This window comes from Falco punctatus (assembly GCF_963210335.1).
Source record: "Falco punctatus genome assembly, chromosome: 3".
In the NCBI taxonomy this organism is placed as follows: domain Eukaryota; kingdom Metazoa; phylum Chordata; class Aves; order Falconiformes; family Falconidae; genus Falco; species Falco punctatus.
The window spans coordinates 34,451,305-34,470,972 of NC_137582.1; the positions used below are offsets into that span (position 1 = coordinate 34,451,305).

Genomic DNA, 19,668 nt, shown 5'->3' on the forward strand with positions numbered 1-19,668 from the left:
GTTCTGTGTGCCATATTTCAGTTCTTTAAAATTCCCTCTTGTTCTGTAAGGATCTGAAGAGCTTTATATCAATTCTAAGGTAACCATATATATGAGGTATTAATTTAGAATATGTTTTTGAGTTTGTTGTGTATGTCATCCTAAATAGCAGGAATGAGGAAAAGGATTTGCTCAGCTACACTTACATACTAATTCTAACAATGCTGCTTCTTAGTTACTATTACTCTGCCTTAGCAAAGGAACAAATCCCAGGATGCTGCCCTGAATAGCTGGAATGTTTGTCACATCATTCTGACTTAAAAACTTCTTACCCTTCACATTTTTTTGCTGAGTTATACCATTAAATCAGCATTAGTCTCCGCAGCCAGAGGATTAGGACTGTCTCTTCCTGAGAAGAGACAAATAAATTAAGCAGTAATGTTCCTTCAGGGGAAAATCTAGGGTCACTCAACCTTTGGAAAAAGCTTAGGTAACTGTTTGTTTTGCCAAAACAGAAATAAATATAAAGTCTGGAGAAAAAAAACAAACTTGGAATAGTTTAGATTTATTACAGAATCATAGATTCATAGAATTATTTGAGTTGGAGGGGATCTTTAAAGGTCATTTACTTTAACCTCCCTGCAATGATCAGGGACCTCTTCAACTAGATCAGGTTGCTCAGAGCCCCATCCAATCTGACCTTGAATGTTTCCAACCTCTCCAGGCAACCTCTTCTGGTGTTTCACCACCCTCATTGTAAAAAATGTCTTCCTTATATCTAGTCTGAATCTAGCCCCTTGTAGTTTAAAACTGTTACCCTTTGTCCTATCACAACAGGCCCTACTAAAATGTCTGTCCCAAACTTTCTTATAAGCCCCTTGAAGTATTGAAAGGCTGCTATGAGGTCTCCCCAGAGCATTCTCCAGGCTGAACAACCCCAACTCTCTCAACCTTTCCTTATAGGGGAGGTGTTCCATCACTCTGATCTTTTCTGTGACCTTCCTCTGGACCCACTCCAACAGGTCCATGTCTTTCCTGTACTAAGGACCCCAGAGCTGGACACAGGACTCCAGGTGGGGTCTCACCAGAGCAGAGTAGAGGGGAAGAATCACCTCCTTCAACCTTTTAGCCACAATTCCAGCTATAGCAGTCCAGGATTTTATTGTCTTTCTGGGCTGAGAGTGCATATTGCGGCTCATGTCCAGCTTTTCATCCACCAGTAACCGCAAGTCCTTCTCTGCAGGGCTGGTCTCAATCAATTCACCACCCAGCCTGTACTGATACCAGGGGTTGTCCCAATCCAGGTGCAGGACCTTGCACTTGGCACTGTTGAACCTCATGAGGTTCACATGGGCCCACTTCTTGGGCTTGTCCAGGTCCCTCTGGATGGCACCCCATGCCTCAGGTGTGTCAGCTACACCACTCAGCTTGGTGTCATCTGCAAATTTGCTGAGGGTGTACTCAATCCCACTCTCTATGTCATTGATAAAGCTATTAAACATCTTCATAGAACAGCTCAGGGTGGAAGGCTGCTTCAAAGAAATTATATCCAACCTCTTACTAAGAGCGTTTAGAGGTTAGGCCCAACTCCTAAGTTTGACCAGGTTGCCCAGAAATTTGTTCAGTGTAGTTGTGGATGTAGATCTCAAAGAATGGAGTTTCCACAGTTTCTCTGGGCAATCTGGTCCACTGTTTGACCATCCTTATTATGAAAATTATCACCTGACATATAATTTGCTTCTGTTGCCTCTCATCCTCTTGCTGTGAACCTCCAAGAACAGTCTGGATCAATGTTCTCCACAACCACTCACTGGGTAGTGGAACGCTGCAATTACCTCCATCTTCTCAACTTTTCATCTCCAGTCTGAACAAATCCATCTTTCTCGGCATCTCCTCATATATCTTGTTCTCTAATCCCCAGACATCTTAATAGCCCTCTGCTAGTGTTGCACCACATGGTTAGTGTATTTTGCATACAGGGAAGACTACAGCTGGATACAGGTGCAACAGAAGGAAATAATGACTCCCACTCAATCAACTGGCTATGGTTTTTATAAAGCATGTAGTTAGGTTTCATTGCTGCAAGAATGCATTGTGGATTCATATTAAATTTTTTGTCTACCAGGACCCCCAGATCCTTTTATGCAAAAGCTGTTTTCTAGTGAGTCAGCTCCAAGCCTTTACTCTTACATGGGGGGTTTCCATTCCAGGTATGGAAACTTGCATTTGCCTTTGCTAAGCTTCATGAAGTTCCTGCCAGTCTGTCCCCCCAGCCTGTTGAGATCCCTTTGAGTGGAAAATAATGGATACACTCAGTCCAGAACAGGGTAGAAAGTCCTTCTGTTTTCTTTTGCCTTCTATTATTTGACTATCCTGATGATACAAAGCACAAGTCCTTCCCTGACATGTAGTTATTTAATTTATGCTGAAGATTATCTATTTTCTCTCCATCACCAAGACAGACTTTGTACTGCAGTGGCAAGGAATATTCAAGCAAAACACTACTGCATGCACCTCTGTAAAATAACGCAGGCAATTAAAACTAGCTCTGACTAGAATGACTAGAAATGTTATAGAAAGCATGCTAATATGAATGTGAATCAGTAGGTCAACTATGAAAATCTATATAAAGCATCTCCTTTTTTCTCATTGTAGGATATGTTATTAGATGTTAACCATTCCACTGGTAAATTCTGTAACCATGGTTAACATAATTACAATATCCTAATGAAACAAAGGGGTACGTTTCTTATTAGTAGAAGACAAAATCTGTCTGTTGAAAGGAACTTAAAAATATTTATGTTAAACATTCTCTTCTCAGAGCTGTTCTGACTCACTGTCATGTGTGCATCCAGAAATATCCAGTCAGTCTAATTTGAGCAACAGCTTCTAAAAATACAGTAAATCTTCGGCAAATTCTATTGCCAAAACAGTTACCTGCTAAATTCTGCAGTAGAGCTTGGAAGGCATGATACCGGTGTCATTGCACCGTTATGAAACTAAACAAATCTATTACATGGCTTCCAGACCCAGAAGGAAATAATTTTTAAAATGTGTCTTTGAAAGAATTATTTCATTGCCCCTGAAGATTCATGGCATTCCATTCAGACACTGTTCTTGATCAAGGTCACTAACTCATTGAGTCTGTGTTCAAATTTATTCCCTAGAATATTTTTAAGGAAATCAGCTGCCTTTTCCACATTAATAACTACGTTAATGTGTATGCATATGGAGAATTTGAGTCAAATAGATACATGTAGTCTATAAAACCAGCAGTAAATAAAACATGCTCAAATCACTCTAGCACAGAGGCCACCTAGGATAATACAAAATGCCTCCTCAAAAAATGTAAGTTGTGAATTATCTTTGCTCAGTGTTAATTCCTGGGTATTCCAAAGCTTGGGAATTATTTGGAAAAGTGCTAGTTTGATTAGTCAAAACCATATCAAGGACTGTTCATACAACTCAACAGGATAGTCAACTGAGAGTCCCATCATCCAGTTTTCCCTGTCGCTGTTTGATCTACATTTGGATAACATCCATGGAGATTTAGTAACAAGTGCTGTCCTGCAGTGGTCTCTGTTGGGAGCAATACTATTTAATATCTTTATTATTGGCATAGACAGTGGGATTGACTGCACCCTTAGCAAGTTTGCAGATGACATCAAGCTGAGTGGTCCTGTTGATTCACCCAGATGCCACCCAGAAAGACCTTGGTAGGCTTGAGGAGAAGGGCTATGTGAACCTCATGAAGTTCAAGGCCAAGCACAAGGGCCTGCACCTGGGTCAGGGTAGTCACCAGTATCAATACAGGCTGGGTGATGAATGGATTGAGAGCAGCCCTGTGGAGAAGGATTTGGAAATAGATATTGGTGGATGAGAATTCAAGTATAAGCTGGCAATGTGCACTTGCAGCCCAGAAATCCATTTCTATCCTGAGTTTCATCAAAAGAAATGTAGCCAGCAGGTCAAGGGAGGTGATTCTTCTCCTCTACTCTGCTCTTATGAGACCCACCTGGTATGCTGCCTCCAGCTCTGGGGTCCTCAGTACAATAAAGGCATTGACTTGTCAGACTGGGTCCAGAGGAGGGCCACAGAAATGGTCAGAAGGTTGGAACATCCTTCCTTTGAGGAAAGACTGAGAGAGTTGGGGTTGTTCAGCCTGAATAAGAGAAGGCTCAGGGGGGACCATATTGTGGCTTTCAGTATATAAAAGGTGCTTATAAAAAAGATATATAGAGAGTTTCTTCCAGGGCCTGTAGTGGCAGCACAAGGGGTAATGGTTTTAAACTAAAAGTGGGTAGATTTAGACTAGATGTAAGGAACAAAATTTTTTGAGGATGAGTGGATGCCCTATCATTGGAAGTGCTCAAGGCCAGGCTGGATGGGGCTTTGTGCAACCTGATCTAGTGGAAGATGTCCCTGCCCACGGCAGATGGGCTGGACTAGATGATATTTAAAGATCCCTTCCAAACAAAGCCATTCTATGACACTGATATGGAAAGAGCCATAATTTGGTTAGTTCAGTGAAATCAAGGTTGGTGAAATGGTTGTAGAATTTTCTTAAATAGAATTTCAGATTTTGTCCAGCTGTATTTCGGGAAGCATCAAAGGCCATCTGCTCCCTGAGGGAAAGGGAGATGGAGCCAAGGGCAACCACAGTGCAAGCAGTGTCCTTACTAGCAAGGTGCAATCTCACAGGGTTTGAACACAGCAAGAAGAGCAGGATCATAATGACAGGGTCTATCAACAAGGCAAAGTGATGAACCGGGTTTAGGGTCCAGGCAAGGCAAAAAAAGAGAGGGTCAGAGACAGGACTGGAGACAAGGCTACAACATGGCTCCTAAGTCCATCCAGGAGACAGCACCAGAGACAGAACTGGAGCTAGACACAAGTAGGTGTAGCTCAGGCAGTGACTAAGGCTTAAGCTTAAGTGAACACCCCAGGCCCATGGGCAGAGGGTATGGATGAAAGTCCCACAGAGGCTGATCAGGGCTGTTAAGGCCTGTTGGTAGAGTCCTGGTACTATGTTTTGACTTAGATAGACTTCCTATCCTATTCATCTTCCAAGAGTCAAAGTTTAATAAAAAGTCACTTGATCTGCACAGTAAGAAATCATCAGTATGCCCATAGACTGTAATATACATAATAAAGTAAGGTTTGTGGATATATATCTGTTCACAACCTACATACAGCCAGAGCAACTCAAATCCATGACAATTCTGTTAATAGAAAAGGTATGACAATTCTGTTAATAGAAAAGGTTTCACCTTATCTTCTGTTATTGTGACTTTAATTTTTTTTTCAATGCATCTGTGCATGCTCAAATACATAGAGTAAGGAAAAGGAAAGAAGGCAGCTGTCCTGTTTGAAACAGCATGCTTTTCATTTAGATTAGACTTGTGTCTCTCCATGCAGAATTTCAGGGGTAGGTAATGAGCTTCCACTTAAGGACTTTAGATTTTAAAATCTTAGGTAATATTGTTTTATGAACAATTATACTAATATAATTAACTCATCTGAAATCAGTAAGACTACTTATATGTATGGCAGTTTGCAAGATTGTGCACCAGCTGTGTCCTTCTTCCAATTCAGCTGCCTTAGAGTAGCTTCTTACTCACGGTGTTGCACAGCGTGTATTATCTATTAATAAGAAAACAGAGTTTTGCACTTTCTCTGAAAGAACAAAATATTTTTTCTTTTGCTAAGTGGACAACAGCTTTGATGAAGACTGCATTTACTCCTGAAAATTCCCATAGAAATTGTTTGTCCACAAGGAAAAAACCTCTATTTCTCTCTTTCCCTCTCAGCACTTCCTCATTTTTAAAGCACAGCAGTACACGACAACGGCCATTAATAAATAATAGAGAGACACAGCACTGGTCTCAGCCACCTGAACACTATGTCTGAAAGAGGAGACACGCCAGAGTGGCTGATGTGCCAACGCACTGAATTACGGATGAGTGACCGAAACTTTTAATGTCTGTTTCCTAATGGCTTAGACAGGATTGCAGACAAGTTGGCCCTGTCTGCCAGTATAGTGTTTCTCCCCTCCATCTTTACTGGTAATGTAACAGAACAATAGGAAATTTTCATGTATAGCTATTTGCTGAGCAATAATAACCTCTGGGAGGGAGTGCAAAGACAATGCTTTCTCTTCACAGCAAAAAATGAGGGAACAGAACAATACTCAGGACCCAATTTGCACTCTAATAGAAGACAGTGGAGTCTTATTAATGAGGAACTAGCACAAAACATCACTGCAGCCTTTATAATACATTGAGATTGCTTTCTGGTGAGGAGGGTTCATAAAACCATGTATGTATACACAATCCTGCACTCTTCTGAAATGCAGTGCAAGCATTTCATTTCAGATACGGTATAGCACTTAAGGAAATACGGCACATGGCCAGGAGCCACAGGGAGCAGCCCCGCCTCAGGGACACGGTGGGCAGGGAGGGCCCTCCCCAGCCAGGGCCCAGGCCCAGCCCTGTGCAAGGTGAGCAGGGCAGGCCCCGGGCAGCAGCCAAGGCCAGCCCAAAGTCCATGTCACCAGTCAAGCCTGTGGTGACAAGGGAGGTCCAGGGCCAAGCTGGGAAGGCAGTCAGCCAGTTAGTGCCTAGTGAAGGGAACTGGGGCCAGACACAGCCCTGGGAAAGCCTGGCAGGGCTGGGCTGAGGCCAGGCGGGTTGTGGGTCAGGGTCAGTGGGGCCCACGACCAGGCCCAGGAGCCATCGCGCCTGCCCCTTGGCAGGAGCTGCAGCTGTGTGCCGAGCACTACAGCCACCACTGAAAACCAAGGTCTTCAGAGCACCTTGCACTGCACACAGTGGATTATAGCCACTGGTCACAAGAGAAAATAACAACATGCTTTGTGAAGGTACAGTTTGGAACCCAAAATTGGACAAAAGAAAACAAAAATTAAAAGGACATGTTTTAGATGGTCACAAAGGTGACATAGGAGGGGCAAATATGAGACCTTTGTATGACTCTACACTGAAGGCTGGGAACAAACATGGAGCTTGTGGCTTGATGAAGAGGAGCATGAAGTGTTTTGGCACGTAAGAGTAGAGGGGAGACATGCCTCAGGAATAAGTAGTAGTGGATGCCTGGCATCAGGGGACAGGACAAAGCAGTTGCAGCAAGTCCTTGAAAGTGCAGAATATGGACGAATAGTAAACAAAGCATCTGAGACCATAGATCAGAGAAAATGGAGGGATGACCTTTTCTCTCCTCTGTGTCTTTTAAAAGCCTTTAAGCCTGGCTAAAGTCGTAAGAGTGTTTCATCTTCCCAGATTACTAAAGTGATTACAATGTACTATTTATACTAAGGCAGTACTCTGAAACCTCAGTCAAGGATCATGAACGCTACTCTGTAAAATGCTGGGTAAAATGACAGTCCATATTTGCAAGCCACATATTGAAGCATACATAAAGAAAAAAATACAGTGGGTAACCAGGACTTCAGATGCTTTTAGATTTCACCTCAAGATCTTATATATTTTGGGTGATGTTTAGAAAGGAACAAAAAATTATATCTGATAACACCACCTTCAGAATCTAGGTAATATGGACAAAACATGTTCACATAAAATACACTAAATAAATTTTAATAAAATACAAAAATTATACAAAATGCATTTAACATTCCCACCCAGTAAACATACTTTTCTGATTATGCTTTTGCAAATGCAGAAACCCAGCTTTCAACATTTTCAAAAGAAAGGGAGCCCCAGTGTTGCAAACTGCCATATGAGCGCAGGTGGTTCAGGAAGACTTCATTTTGTGCTCGTAGTTTGGCTTTTTCATAGCCACATCCTATTACTTAGTAGGCTATGCTAGTCCTTCTCAGACCCATAAAGGAGATTTTTTCCACTCTAATTTGGCTAATAGCAAAAAAATATAACAAAACAAACAAAGATTAAGAGGCAATTTGCTATGTGGTGCATAGCCAGGTTAATAAAGAGAACTCCTGCTGGTAGCATGTTCTTAGTGAGTAATGCACTTCATTTAGTTCAATTACCTTAACCAAGAAAATTACCATGCTTATTAGTGCTTGCCATCCACTAGATGCAACACATCAATTCACCAAGCAGATGCATCTTAGAGAAATTATGTCTTACCACAAGAACAAAATCTCAGCCCCCTGGTGAAATAGACCTAGTATCAACCCTCTGCAGAGTCTCCAGAAATCCTTGATTACTGTAGAAACACCAGGGACCCAGAAAGATGACACTCATGGCACCAAACTCCAATCAACTTGTAAAGTAAAACAAGGCCAATGCTGGGTACTTCTGAAAGATCCCAGTTTAAACATAGTTACAAGCATATTTTGTAAAAAGATTAATACCATTCCTTTGTTATTTCCAGCTAATCAGGCTAGTACCTGAAATTGTAAACAGATGGAACACATCCAGTACATTTTGTAAGCTTGACTGAAAAAACATTAATGTATTAAAAAATCAAAATACATTTCTTACAACTTATATTCCTTCTGCCTAGGTCTTTCTTTCAGAGCTTGTCACTTCTCGTGCTTGCATTTGAATTTCTGCAATAGCTAAATTGAGAAGCTGCAAATTAAATAGAAAGGTGATGGTGTGCTTCCTGTACCAAAATGGATTAAACTTGCTGTAATCATTGCTGAGATGTATTTTCCTACAGCCTTTAAATTCTATCCATTCTGCAGGATGCAGTTACCCATGCTATTTAATGTCATTCACTCTGCATGGCAATCAAGTAGGTAGCCTGAAGTTAAAAAGGTAGCGAATTTGGAATTTTTTCCTTGAAGACTACATGAAGCAAGTAAAGGGATAGGAATGTTATCATACAGACTAAAATGCTTTGCTTTTTTCCCACCTTTGCATCATTTTAAATTATATATTCACAATATTAATATATATTTATTTCTGACCATATAAGTGGGAGAAATTCCTTTTTTAGAATATGTAAGAAAACAAGGTTATAGTTTGTCATACTTTGCCACTGATTTATTTCTTTAATTAAAAACATTGTGTAAAACCTTCATTGACCTAACATTTTTCAAAGTAAGATGATATTTTTTTCATGAAGGAAGAAACGATAACTTATTAAAAATATTATCTCTGCTATGATCTTTTGAGTCAATTGTGGGGAAAAAAGCAAAGCAAAGAGCATTGTGACAGGTACAGTAGTGAGTGTAATATAAAACACATGTATTTAAATTGTGTTTACGTCTAAATTACATGTATACCAAACATATGTAAATATATCAGTGTCTTTCTTGATAAACCTAAGAGACGTATAAATCTAAAACTTAAAATCATTATTTCATGACACATGTAAGTATTCATGCCTAAAATAAAACTTGTCTAACACTTTTTATTAAAACGTCATGTCCCCACTTATTATACTCATTTTCCAAATGTTAGCTGTTTAAGATGAAAACATCCCATGTTGTGCAGCATGAGAGAGGAACAGAAGAAATAGTGACAGGCAGAGACAGAGGATCAGATGAGAAGTCAGATGGGTCTGGCAGCACAATCATTCAGTTCCCTGGATAAATGATGCTTGGGAGGAGACATGTGATGGTCTGTTGTCCACAAGGAACATGCCTATTTTGTTGCTGAATTTGGAAAAGAATGCGGCAGGAGTCTGCAGAAGGGGAAGGGATGGGCTTAGGGGTAACTGGAAGTCATCTCAGAGGAACAGGTTCTTTCTCTTTGTCACTGAGTTTCTTTGTGGTGCTGGGAACGCTGCATGCAATTAGTTCCTACATAGGTGGCTGTATGTAAAAGTTTACCACTAATGAGTTAGAACTGCAACAGTTTCGGTTGCATGAAGCTAATTTCATATAATTAGCGTAGACAACAATAGTACATCGATATGTTGTGAAAGTCTGCCAGGTTTCCCAATAGTGAAGCAACTTCATTTGCCATGTAAGCTGAATCTGTACTGCCACTTCTTTCTCTTTTGTTTTTACCCTTGCTAGTTGAATTCAAGCTTCATATCAACTAAGAGACACACTTCTGCACACTGAAAATTATAAAATTAAGTATGATTCTTAGTCATCATACATTATGATTTTCCCAAATCTTTTTCCTTTGCAAAAATCCCAAAGAAAAAAAAAAACAAAACCAAAAACAAAACAACAAACCCACAGTAATAGAAAATGAAAACTTTCAAAGAGTCAAAAAGTAAGATAAAGGATAAGGGACTATACATGTTATCCCATATTCACAGTGAATAGGAAAAATTGTACCAAAAGAGATTTATGTTGAGAAAAATTTGTACAATGAGGTTAGTGAAGACCTATCATAAATTCTTTAGGAAGGTTATGGAACAGCCCTCACTAGGCATACTTAAGAACAGGTTAGAAAAGAAGTTGTCAGGAATGGCACAGCAATGCTTCATCCTGCTTTGAGCAGTGGAGACTAGGATTACAGGATCTCTCAAAGTTCTCTACAGTCTTTTGCTTGTGTGATTTTTTTAGGGTCTTTATGAAAACAGATGAGAAATGAAAGCATCTATTGAAAATTAAGTTTTTCAGATTTGAGACATTTTATTGCAACTTTTTTTAAAATTCACTATGGGAAATATTATAGTGTTTTCATTTTAGCTTTTTATTCTCTGCATATTAATAAAAACTGAAGAAGAGAAAGTCTGAAGAAAGATTTTTGCTTGCCCACAAACTCTGTATGGCACTGGATCATACTCTGCTTAAGACAGTTTTTCTTAGACATAAATTATTATATGCTTATGTGAATAAGTAATGAGTTTGTTTTAAAATGTGTTTGAAAGGAACAGATGTTATGTGTATACGATAAGAAATATCTTTTAAAATTCCTGATAAAAGGCAGATGCCCCAGATAGTTTAAGCCCCAGATAAGAAAACCCCAATGACACAACAGCACCAGATAAGGAAATATGTGAGGCAAGACTGCCTCGCTTATTATCATATGGTTATTTCTTAGAATATTATATTATTGTTCTAAAGCAGATAGTGTCAGAAATTATGCTGCTCTTATTTTTTTATATGGTAGTAAATATCCAGTGCAATTAAACAACTTTATATCACTAGTGACATTAAAGAAAGGTTATTTTTCAAAGTTAATTGATACTTTCAACATGCATACTACTTTCTTTTGCATATTTCATACTGCAAAATTACTAATTAAACTAAAATTGTGTTCACATTTTAATCTGGTACCTCAGTGACAGTGCCATGTGTTCAGCATTGAGACAGACGTCTCCTCAGAGAGTACTGCAAAGAAGATTAAAGGATTCATAGCCTGTTGTGATTGAATAACGAGGAGGATTGTCAAAGAAGCTGCTGTGACAAACCTTTGAACTAAACAGGAGGAATTTCATGGAGCCTAGGTGATTAGATTTTAGCCTGCACTGAACCAAGACGTTTGTGCTGAGTCCAATGCCAGTAGATAACTCTGATAGTGCCTTCTTTGAACATTGTTGCTTCTGTATTTGTTTTGCTGTATGAACAGAATATGAGATACAGGAAATCAATGATCTTTGCATTTTATTTCCAGAACACTTTCTTAAGTCTCAAATGAGCATAATTTCTATACAAAGAGTCTGAACTAAAGGAAGGTCATGAATTCAAATGTAAAGTTTTATTTACATGGTGTCCACATGATGTTTATTAATGCTTATGTCCTATTCTTGCTTCTATACGTAACCAAAACCAACCCAAATATTATATCACTATATTTAAATTAATGAAATATGTAAGAAAATAGAATTGTAGATCATAGCATTGTTTAGACTGGAAAAGGTCTTTAAGAAAATCAAATCCAACTGTTAACCCAAGACTGCCAAGTCCACCACTAAACCATGTTCCTAAGAACCACATCTATGCATTTTTTAAACACTTCCAGGGATGGTGATTCCACCCTGGGCACACTGTTCCAATGCTTGACCACCCTTTCATCAAAGAAATTCCAAAGAAATGTCAAAAGCTTTACTAAGGTCCATGGAGACAACATCCACAGCCTTTCCTTCATCCACTAGGTGGGTCATCCTGTCACAGAAGGAGATCAGGTTCATCAAGCCGCACCTGCCTTTAATAAACCCATGCTGGCTGGGCCTGATCCCCCAGTTGTTCTGCATGTGCTGTGTGATCACACTCGGGATGACCTGCTCCATAACATTCCCCAGCACTGAGGTCAGGCTAACAGGTCTAATTTCCCAGATCCTCCTTCCTGCCATTCTTGTAGATGGGTGTCACATTGGCCAACCTCCAGTTTCCTGGGTCCTCCCCAGTTAGCCAGGAGTGTTGATAAATGATGGAGAGGGGCTTGGTGAGCTCCTCTGCAAGCTCCCTCAGTACCCTCAGGTGGATCCCATCCAGCCCCATAGATTTACGTGTGTCTTGAGTGGAGCAGCAGGTCACTGTTTCCTCCTGGACTACGGGGACTTCATTCTGCTCCTTATCCCTGTTTTACAGCTCAGGGAGCTGAGTACCCTGAGGGTAACTGGTCTTGCTGTTAAAGACTGAGGCAAAGGCAGCATCCTCATCCTTTGTGGCAATGCTCCCCCCTGCATCCAATACAGGATGGAGATTATCCTTAGTCCTTCTCTTCTTTCTAATGTATTTGTAAAAACATCTTTGTTTCTACAGCAGTGGCCAGTCTGAGTTCTAGCTGGGCTTTCACCTTTCTAATTTTTTCCCTGCATAACCTTGCAACATCTTATAATCCTCCTGAGTTTTCTGCCCCTTCTTCCAAAGGTGGTAAATTCTCCTTTTTTCCCTGAGTTCCAGCAAAAGCTCTCTGTTCGGCCACGCCAGTATTCTTCCCCACTGGCTTGTCTTTTGGCACATGGGGATGGCCTGCTCCTGTGACTTTAAGACTTCCTTCTTGAAGAATGTCCAACTTTCCTGGACCCATTGGGCCTTCAGGACTGCCTCCCAAGGGACTCTCCACTGGTCTCCTAAACAGGCCAAAGTCTTCACTCTGGAAATCTAAGGTAGCAGTTCTGCTGACCCCCTCCTTACTTCTCCAAGAATTGAAAAGTATCATCTCATGATTGCTATGCCCAAGATGGCCTCTGACCACCACATCACCACCAGTACTTCTCTGTAAACAGCAAGTTCAGCGGGGCACCTCCCCTTCTTGCCTCACACACCAGCTGTGCCAGGAAGTTATCTTCTACGCACTCTAGGAACCTTCTAAACTGTTTCATCTCCACTGTGTTGACATCCAGTAAGTTGAAGTCACCCATGAGAACAAGGGGTAGCGATAGTGAAACTTCTCCCAGCTGCTTGTAGAATATGTCATCTGCCTCTTCATCCTGGCTGGGTGGTCTATAACAGACTCCCAGCAGGTTATCTACCTTGTTGGCCTTCCCCCTGACCCTTACCCATAAATATTCCAACCTTGCTGTTTCTATCATTAAGCTCTAGGTGGTCAAAACACTCTCTGCCTCACCACCTCTCCTTCCCTGTCTATCCCTTTTGAAGAGTTTACACCCATCCATTGTAACACTCCAGCCACTGGAGTCAGGCCACCATGTTTCCTTGCTGGCAGCTATGTCATTGTTTTCCTGCTGCATCATGGCTTCCAGCTCCTCCTGTTTGTTGCCCATGCTCCGGGCATTGGTGTAGATGCACTTCAGTTGTGCTATCGATCTCACCTCCAACACGGGCATGCTGCCCCCGGGCTCATCTCCAGTGAGCCTGGTTTTATTCTCTTCCTCCTTCAAATCTATTTTAAAAATTAGATAGCACGATAAAGGTAACATCAGTTTAAATTCAAATTGCATCACGAATAATTCAATCCTAAAAAAGAATGAAAATGAAAATAGAAATTTATTTTATTCTTTTTTATTGCAATGAAAAGTTAAAATACTGCCAGTATTTCAAAACATGTAGTGAATAGAGAAAGACATGATCTTCTGGATCACTAAAGATCGGTCTCTCTCACTTTCCCTTTTAAAAGAAGAGAAGATAGGGTAGAGGAAGACTACTAATTTCAAGACTACTAATGAAAATTAATATTTAATTAAGAGCTTTTTGAAATTTCCTGAAATCTAAAATGTCAACAGTTTGGTTCAAGACTATAATATATTTATCTCAGGAATTCACTTTATTAGCACTTGAGCTGTTGAGATTTTTGGTAGTAATGGACCCAGTGGTACCTATATAAGTCACTCATTCACTTTCCAAATCCTTACGTATTTCAAGTTTGTTTGCTGAAAAGGATTTTCTGTTGTCCTACATAAATTCTACATTCTTGGGAATCACTGCCTACAATAGTTTTCATGATCTTAGCTAATATAATCTTGAAGTCTGTCATGCTTGTTTCAACTGTTTCTCACTCTATTAGAAGGGCGTCTAGAATCCTAGTCTTTACAAGCTTAGAAATTTTCTTCAGACCTTTCACTTATCCTAATTTGTGGTGTTTCTATTCACATTTATTATTCTTTTCTAACTCACAATTATTATTACTGTTCCTCAGCTCGAACTTTTCCTTGCATGGTTCTCTACCAAAATTGTAATTTATAGCCAACAATCCTATTGCTTCTCAATCTGTTTTGCTGTCCTATTTAAAGCCATGTTCCCAGCAGCCTTGATCATTCTAAAATACTTCATACAGTTTCCTACATGAATTTACCTTTTGAGTATAGCTAGTTAGAGTAACTCTCACCATTCGCTTATCTACCAATATTAATGCTTCCTTCACTGGCAATATGTCAGATGCATTCTAGGGTTACATTTGCACCGGTGTTTTTCATAGCCAGATTACAGTATGGTTCATAGGCGCCTTGCTTTTGACTAAACTGCTTAGATATTTATCCTTTTGTCATCTGCAACTGATGATCCACCACTTACAAAAGAAATTCTTACAATTTGTTGCTAAATGCATGTCTGCATTATGTAGATTTGTTCTTGTTTCTACTACTTTGTCTAAATAATTTTGCCTGTATAGGAATTAGCCCTACTTTTTAATCTTCCAAATCCAATGTCCTGTCAAACATCATTAGCACACTACTACATTTTGTACCAATGTAATGAAAGAAAATATTAAATTTCACTCCTAAAACCCCATCAGCTTCCTGGGCAGGTTAGGGAAGAAGTATAGGCTCCTTTCACAGGCAATTCACACCAGAAACCTTAGTCATTCTGAACCTCTCCTCAGAGTAGCCTTCTATTGACTATAAAGAAAGCATAATCAGAATAGCTAAAGTTGGCTTTTTGGAATACCCCTGTTCCTGTACCAAGCAGATGACTAACATTTTACAGAGAAACATTAGGCTTCCTTGTCCATGTGAGCTTAGACTTGGAGCTAGGGACAGATGGAGGATTCTGGTTTCTATAGCATTACCCACACTGAGATTGTCAGCACAAGTTGAGGATATGGTTTTGAATCAACACCTTTCATAATGCCTAGAACTACATTTTCCTGTCTTACTGAACTCTTTCTCAGCTATATCACTACATTATGTGGACATTTGTATAGCTATGCATTGTAACATTCTTCTGAAAATTGATTATTTGAATTAGAGATTCTCCATAATTTATTCAAGGTAAGAAATTACTTTTTCATGACTTGGGTTGTAAATATGAACATAAATCATAATTTCTCAAAATTTCTATTGCAAGATCAAGAATATTATTTCCAGGTAGACCTGCAAAAGTTTCTTAAGTGGTGCAAAAAGAAGGGATATCACTGAAATCAGCAAAAAGTGGTATGGATTTTTTTCAGGCAGTTGTATACATTTATGAAATACATTTTCTTGAGGGTCACCTGGTACATAAAAGACAGAGGTGAACTCAGGTATTTGGTGTTAAGAGGCAAAAAAGCAATAAAGAATTAAAATATTCATTGCAACTTAGAAAAAGGTAAACTTCATTTATTCTGAAATAACCTATTTCATTTCTTGATCCTGTTTTGTTTGAATGCTTAACACAGAAAACTTCCAAGCCATGGTACTTTACAGATGTTACATACATTAGCACAATCAACACAATATTTCCATGGCCTGTTCTTTCAAGGCCATTTTCTTCCACTATGCTATAGGTATCTAAATCTCTCTGCTTGGCATGGAGAGAATTGTAATTTTATTCACTAAACAAATTTAAACCTACAAGTTAAAAAGATAAAACCTACAAATTAAAACCAGAAGAAAACTGCATTATTACTATACTTAGAGTGTGACATTATGTTGCTATTGTTACATATGTTGTTATTGTTAAACAAAATATGTTTGATGAAATAACAAAACTGTGTGCACAGTACATGAGTTATGGTCCTGACTTTTTCATTTCCCAGGACAAGTGGAATTATTACTTCTGCAGGCAATAAACACTTCCAGTCTGTAAAGGACTATATGCTGTAGTAAGTGATATTTACTTAGGCCTACTGTAACATACTGCATAAAGATCAGAGATAAATTTGCGTAAAGAATTACATATCAGCTTAGAGACAAATCCCAGCATCACCTAAGGCAAGAGATAAAGTTTATTAAAAGTGATTTAGCCAAGTTTGAATGGGCTTCATTAGCCAAGACAACTTAAAGTGATCTTCCACACAAAGCATGCGTACCTTCACCTTCAAATTAGCAGTGTTCAGCATGCAGTCTCTTCCAGCTGTATTAACCAGAGAAAATTTAAAGTTTGTTACTAGAAAATAGTAGAGGAGGAGATAATGCAAACCAAATGAGAAGTAGGCCAAGGAAAATCAATTTCTCATCAACTGTGGGGCAAATAACTTTAAACAAATTCATACAGTTTCTGATTAGTACTGAATAATGGCGTAGTTCCTTTGGGCTAAATTGCAATGATAAAGCACCAAATTCATGATGGAGGAGACTTTAACTTTTATTGGAAAGGCTGTGAAATAACAAGAATATCCCCCATAATTTTTAGTTTATCCCTAGAAAGCAGATAGAAGCGGCCTTCAGCATGACACTTCTGATAAGTGTGTTTTCCTATAAGATAGCTAATACCCTGAGCAAATACGGCATCAGCAAAAAGAATTATTTTAAATTCTTTGCATAGAAGCTGAAAAACTAATTGTGACATGTTAGCTGAAAACAAGAAAGGATTTCATTATACTGCAGATGGCCTGAGCAAAGGGGACACAAAAGGAACTGTGATGAGATTACAAAGTATAGCGGAACTATTTGATTAATCTCCTGTCTGGGGAGTTTTAAGAAATAGACATTACAGAAGACTTAAATTAGAGGGATGGTAAGCACATACCTCCAGACTTCTGCTTCTTTTGCTTTTAACAGCTTATCTCTTTTTTATCCAATGGTTTTAATGCTGAAGGATTTTCACATCCTTAAATTACACTTCCTTGGGCACAGTGATATGTGTTGTGTCTCCAGAAACCTGTGTTTCTCAAAAAAACCTACATGCACCCGATGCTGACACTCTCCTTTTTTAGTTACAGCTCCTTCTGTTAGGAACTTCAAAGTAGGTTTAGGTCCTGAGGAAACATGGTGTTTATTGAAAGATCACTTTGCAGTGTTTTTCATTTCTTCCTTACCCAAGGTGCTGTCACACCACTTTCTCTCTATTCACCTTTGGGGAAGGTCTTCTCAAAATCTGGAAATTTCAGGGATGCTTCACTCCTGATCTGCCTCTTCTCTTGCTGTAACATCCACATCCCAGTGGTATTTGGGACAGCTGTTGTACTCCCTGTACTGGGCATAGCTGGCAGGGTTTCAGTACAGGGGTGGCAGTTGTGATCAGTCACAGCCATTTCCAGCCAGCTCTGACACCAGTGTGTGTGTCTTCTGAGAAGAGCTGTGTCTAGGGTATAGAAGAAAGCCCATATCCTGGTCTCCACATAGAGGAAGTCCAAATGCATGGCCCAGCTGCCAGCTGGGTGGCACTCCAAACCAGTCCCGGTTTGCATAATCAGACAGGTGCCAGTAATTGAGGATGACATTTCAAGTATGAATAAGCACAGAAGAGTTGATCAAGAAGCGCTCCTGCCTAGATTTTCTAACTGACTGTGCAGCATGCATAGATCCTAGTAAAAGCATTGGTTTCAGTGCAGAATGTGAATTCGCAGGTGTTTGAAAATCAACAGCCCTTAGGTTTGAACAAATGTTCCAAGTTCCAGAATATCAGCTCAGTATTACTATGACCCTGAGTAAACTCTTAGTGGAAACAAGAAACTTCAGCAACACCAGTGTTTTGTTTCCACTTAGTAAAAAAGATGCATTTTTTACCTTGTGTTAGCTAGTGCCCATAACAAAACCTAGATGAAATCAATCTTCCCAATATTAGGAAGCATCAAGTAAGTATGGTTTCTCCTCCCCCATCTGCACAACAGTCTTCAACTTGGTTATGTCTTAACATCATTAGACTATTACCATGTAATAACAAGCACATTGTTATGCCCAGATGAGACAAGTACGCCTTGTATCTTAGTGAATACGTAAGATAAGCTCCAGGCCTTACATAGCCACAGTAGAATTTGGTGAAAAGCACTAGTGGGAAGTCATTAGTGTAGTCGGGTATACAGAGCACAGGGTACCCTGACCTACTCTGCTTGAAATACTGTGTAGACTGCTGCTGACATAAGCAGAAAGAGGAGCAGTTAACTTAGGTGTCCACTTACTGTGAATTAAGTGATGTGAATAAGCTCTGTGGCAAGTAAAAATCCAATCGTAATGCCTGACTTCTGCTCAGAGTACAATTAGCACTGTTTCCTTCCACTGCTCTTCAGTACATTAAGCCTTTTTTCCTTTTATTTTAATTAGCACACAGAAGCCAACACCTTCAGGTTTCCAAACAAATGAGTATGCTGATGCCCAACTTCAAGAGATTGTCAAAAAAATGCGGGAAAGGGCAAATATCTATAAGGAAAAGCTGAAAGATCCAGTGCTGTCCTCCCCTGAAGGCAGTCCTACAGCTTGTAAGTGACTCTAGAAATAGGTGTGCATTTGTGGAGTTTAAAGATGAAAATTGTTTTGTGGGAACAGAAAATATTGTGGTAAAATTTTCAAGTATAATGTGTTTACCCATTGAAATGCATGTTTGTGCCCACTGAAGTCAATTTATCCATATTAGTGTACGGTAAGCCAGGTCCTTAAGTATGAGTTTCCTTTGAACCTCATCACTGAAGAATCTGAGGAAAAACCTTGGACACGATCTAGAATCATCCCTGTCAAGCACTTTTCTGTATTTTAAAATAGCTCCCAGATATGTTTATTCATGGGGATGAATCTGAAATGTATGAAGAAACATACATATCTTATGAGTAGATATTAGTCACTCTGAGATTAGATCTGCTGTGTAAAAGTAAATAAAATTTTAGTCATGGCAGCAATCATCCAGACACACTGAGGACTCTTAAGTACATGCTTCAAATAGAGCAAACTCATCTGATATTAATTAAACATTGACTTTTGACAAAATACAAAACATAAAACAAATAAGATGTTTTTTCCTCTTGAGAGGAAGGTTTGATTTTTATTTTTTTTTCCTTTTCACGAAGAATTGAGAGTGGTGATTTTATATTCTGATATTTTTAAGGAGCTGTTTATTGCTTACCAGTATTTTAATAAGCTGTAAAAAATACTGCTTGAATTGTTACAAACTATACCAACTGGCAAAGGGATTCCTTTTTTTAATTATTATTTCTTTCCTCATCTACGTCTTTCTCTTTGTAGAACTCGCAATCATTTATTTAAAATCATAGATCCAGTTTCCCAGTTTACTGCTAAGACTGTGTATCC

General features: G+C 39.3%; 1 protein-coding gene across 1 annotated transcript in view; it reads left to right on the forward strand.

Annotated features, from left to right (window-relative positions):
- CNGB3 (cyclic nucleotide gated channel subunit beta 3) overlaps positions 1 to 19,668 on the forward strand; it is a 91,640-nt gene that overhangs the window by 38,898 nt on the left and 33,074 nt on the right. Inside the window, exon 4 of the mRNA XM_080381862.1 lies at positions 18,691 to 18,845. Coding sequence (XP_080237988.1) covers positions 18,691 to 18,845 — 155 coding nt within the window. The remainder of the gene's footprint in view (positions 1 to 18,690; positions 18,846 to 19,668) is intronic.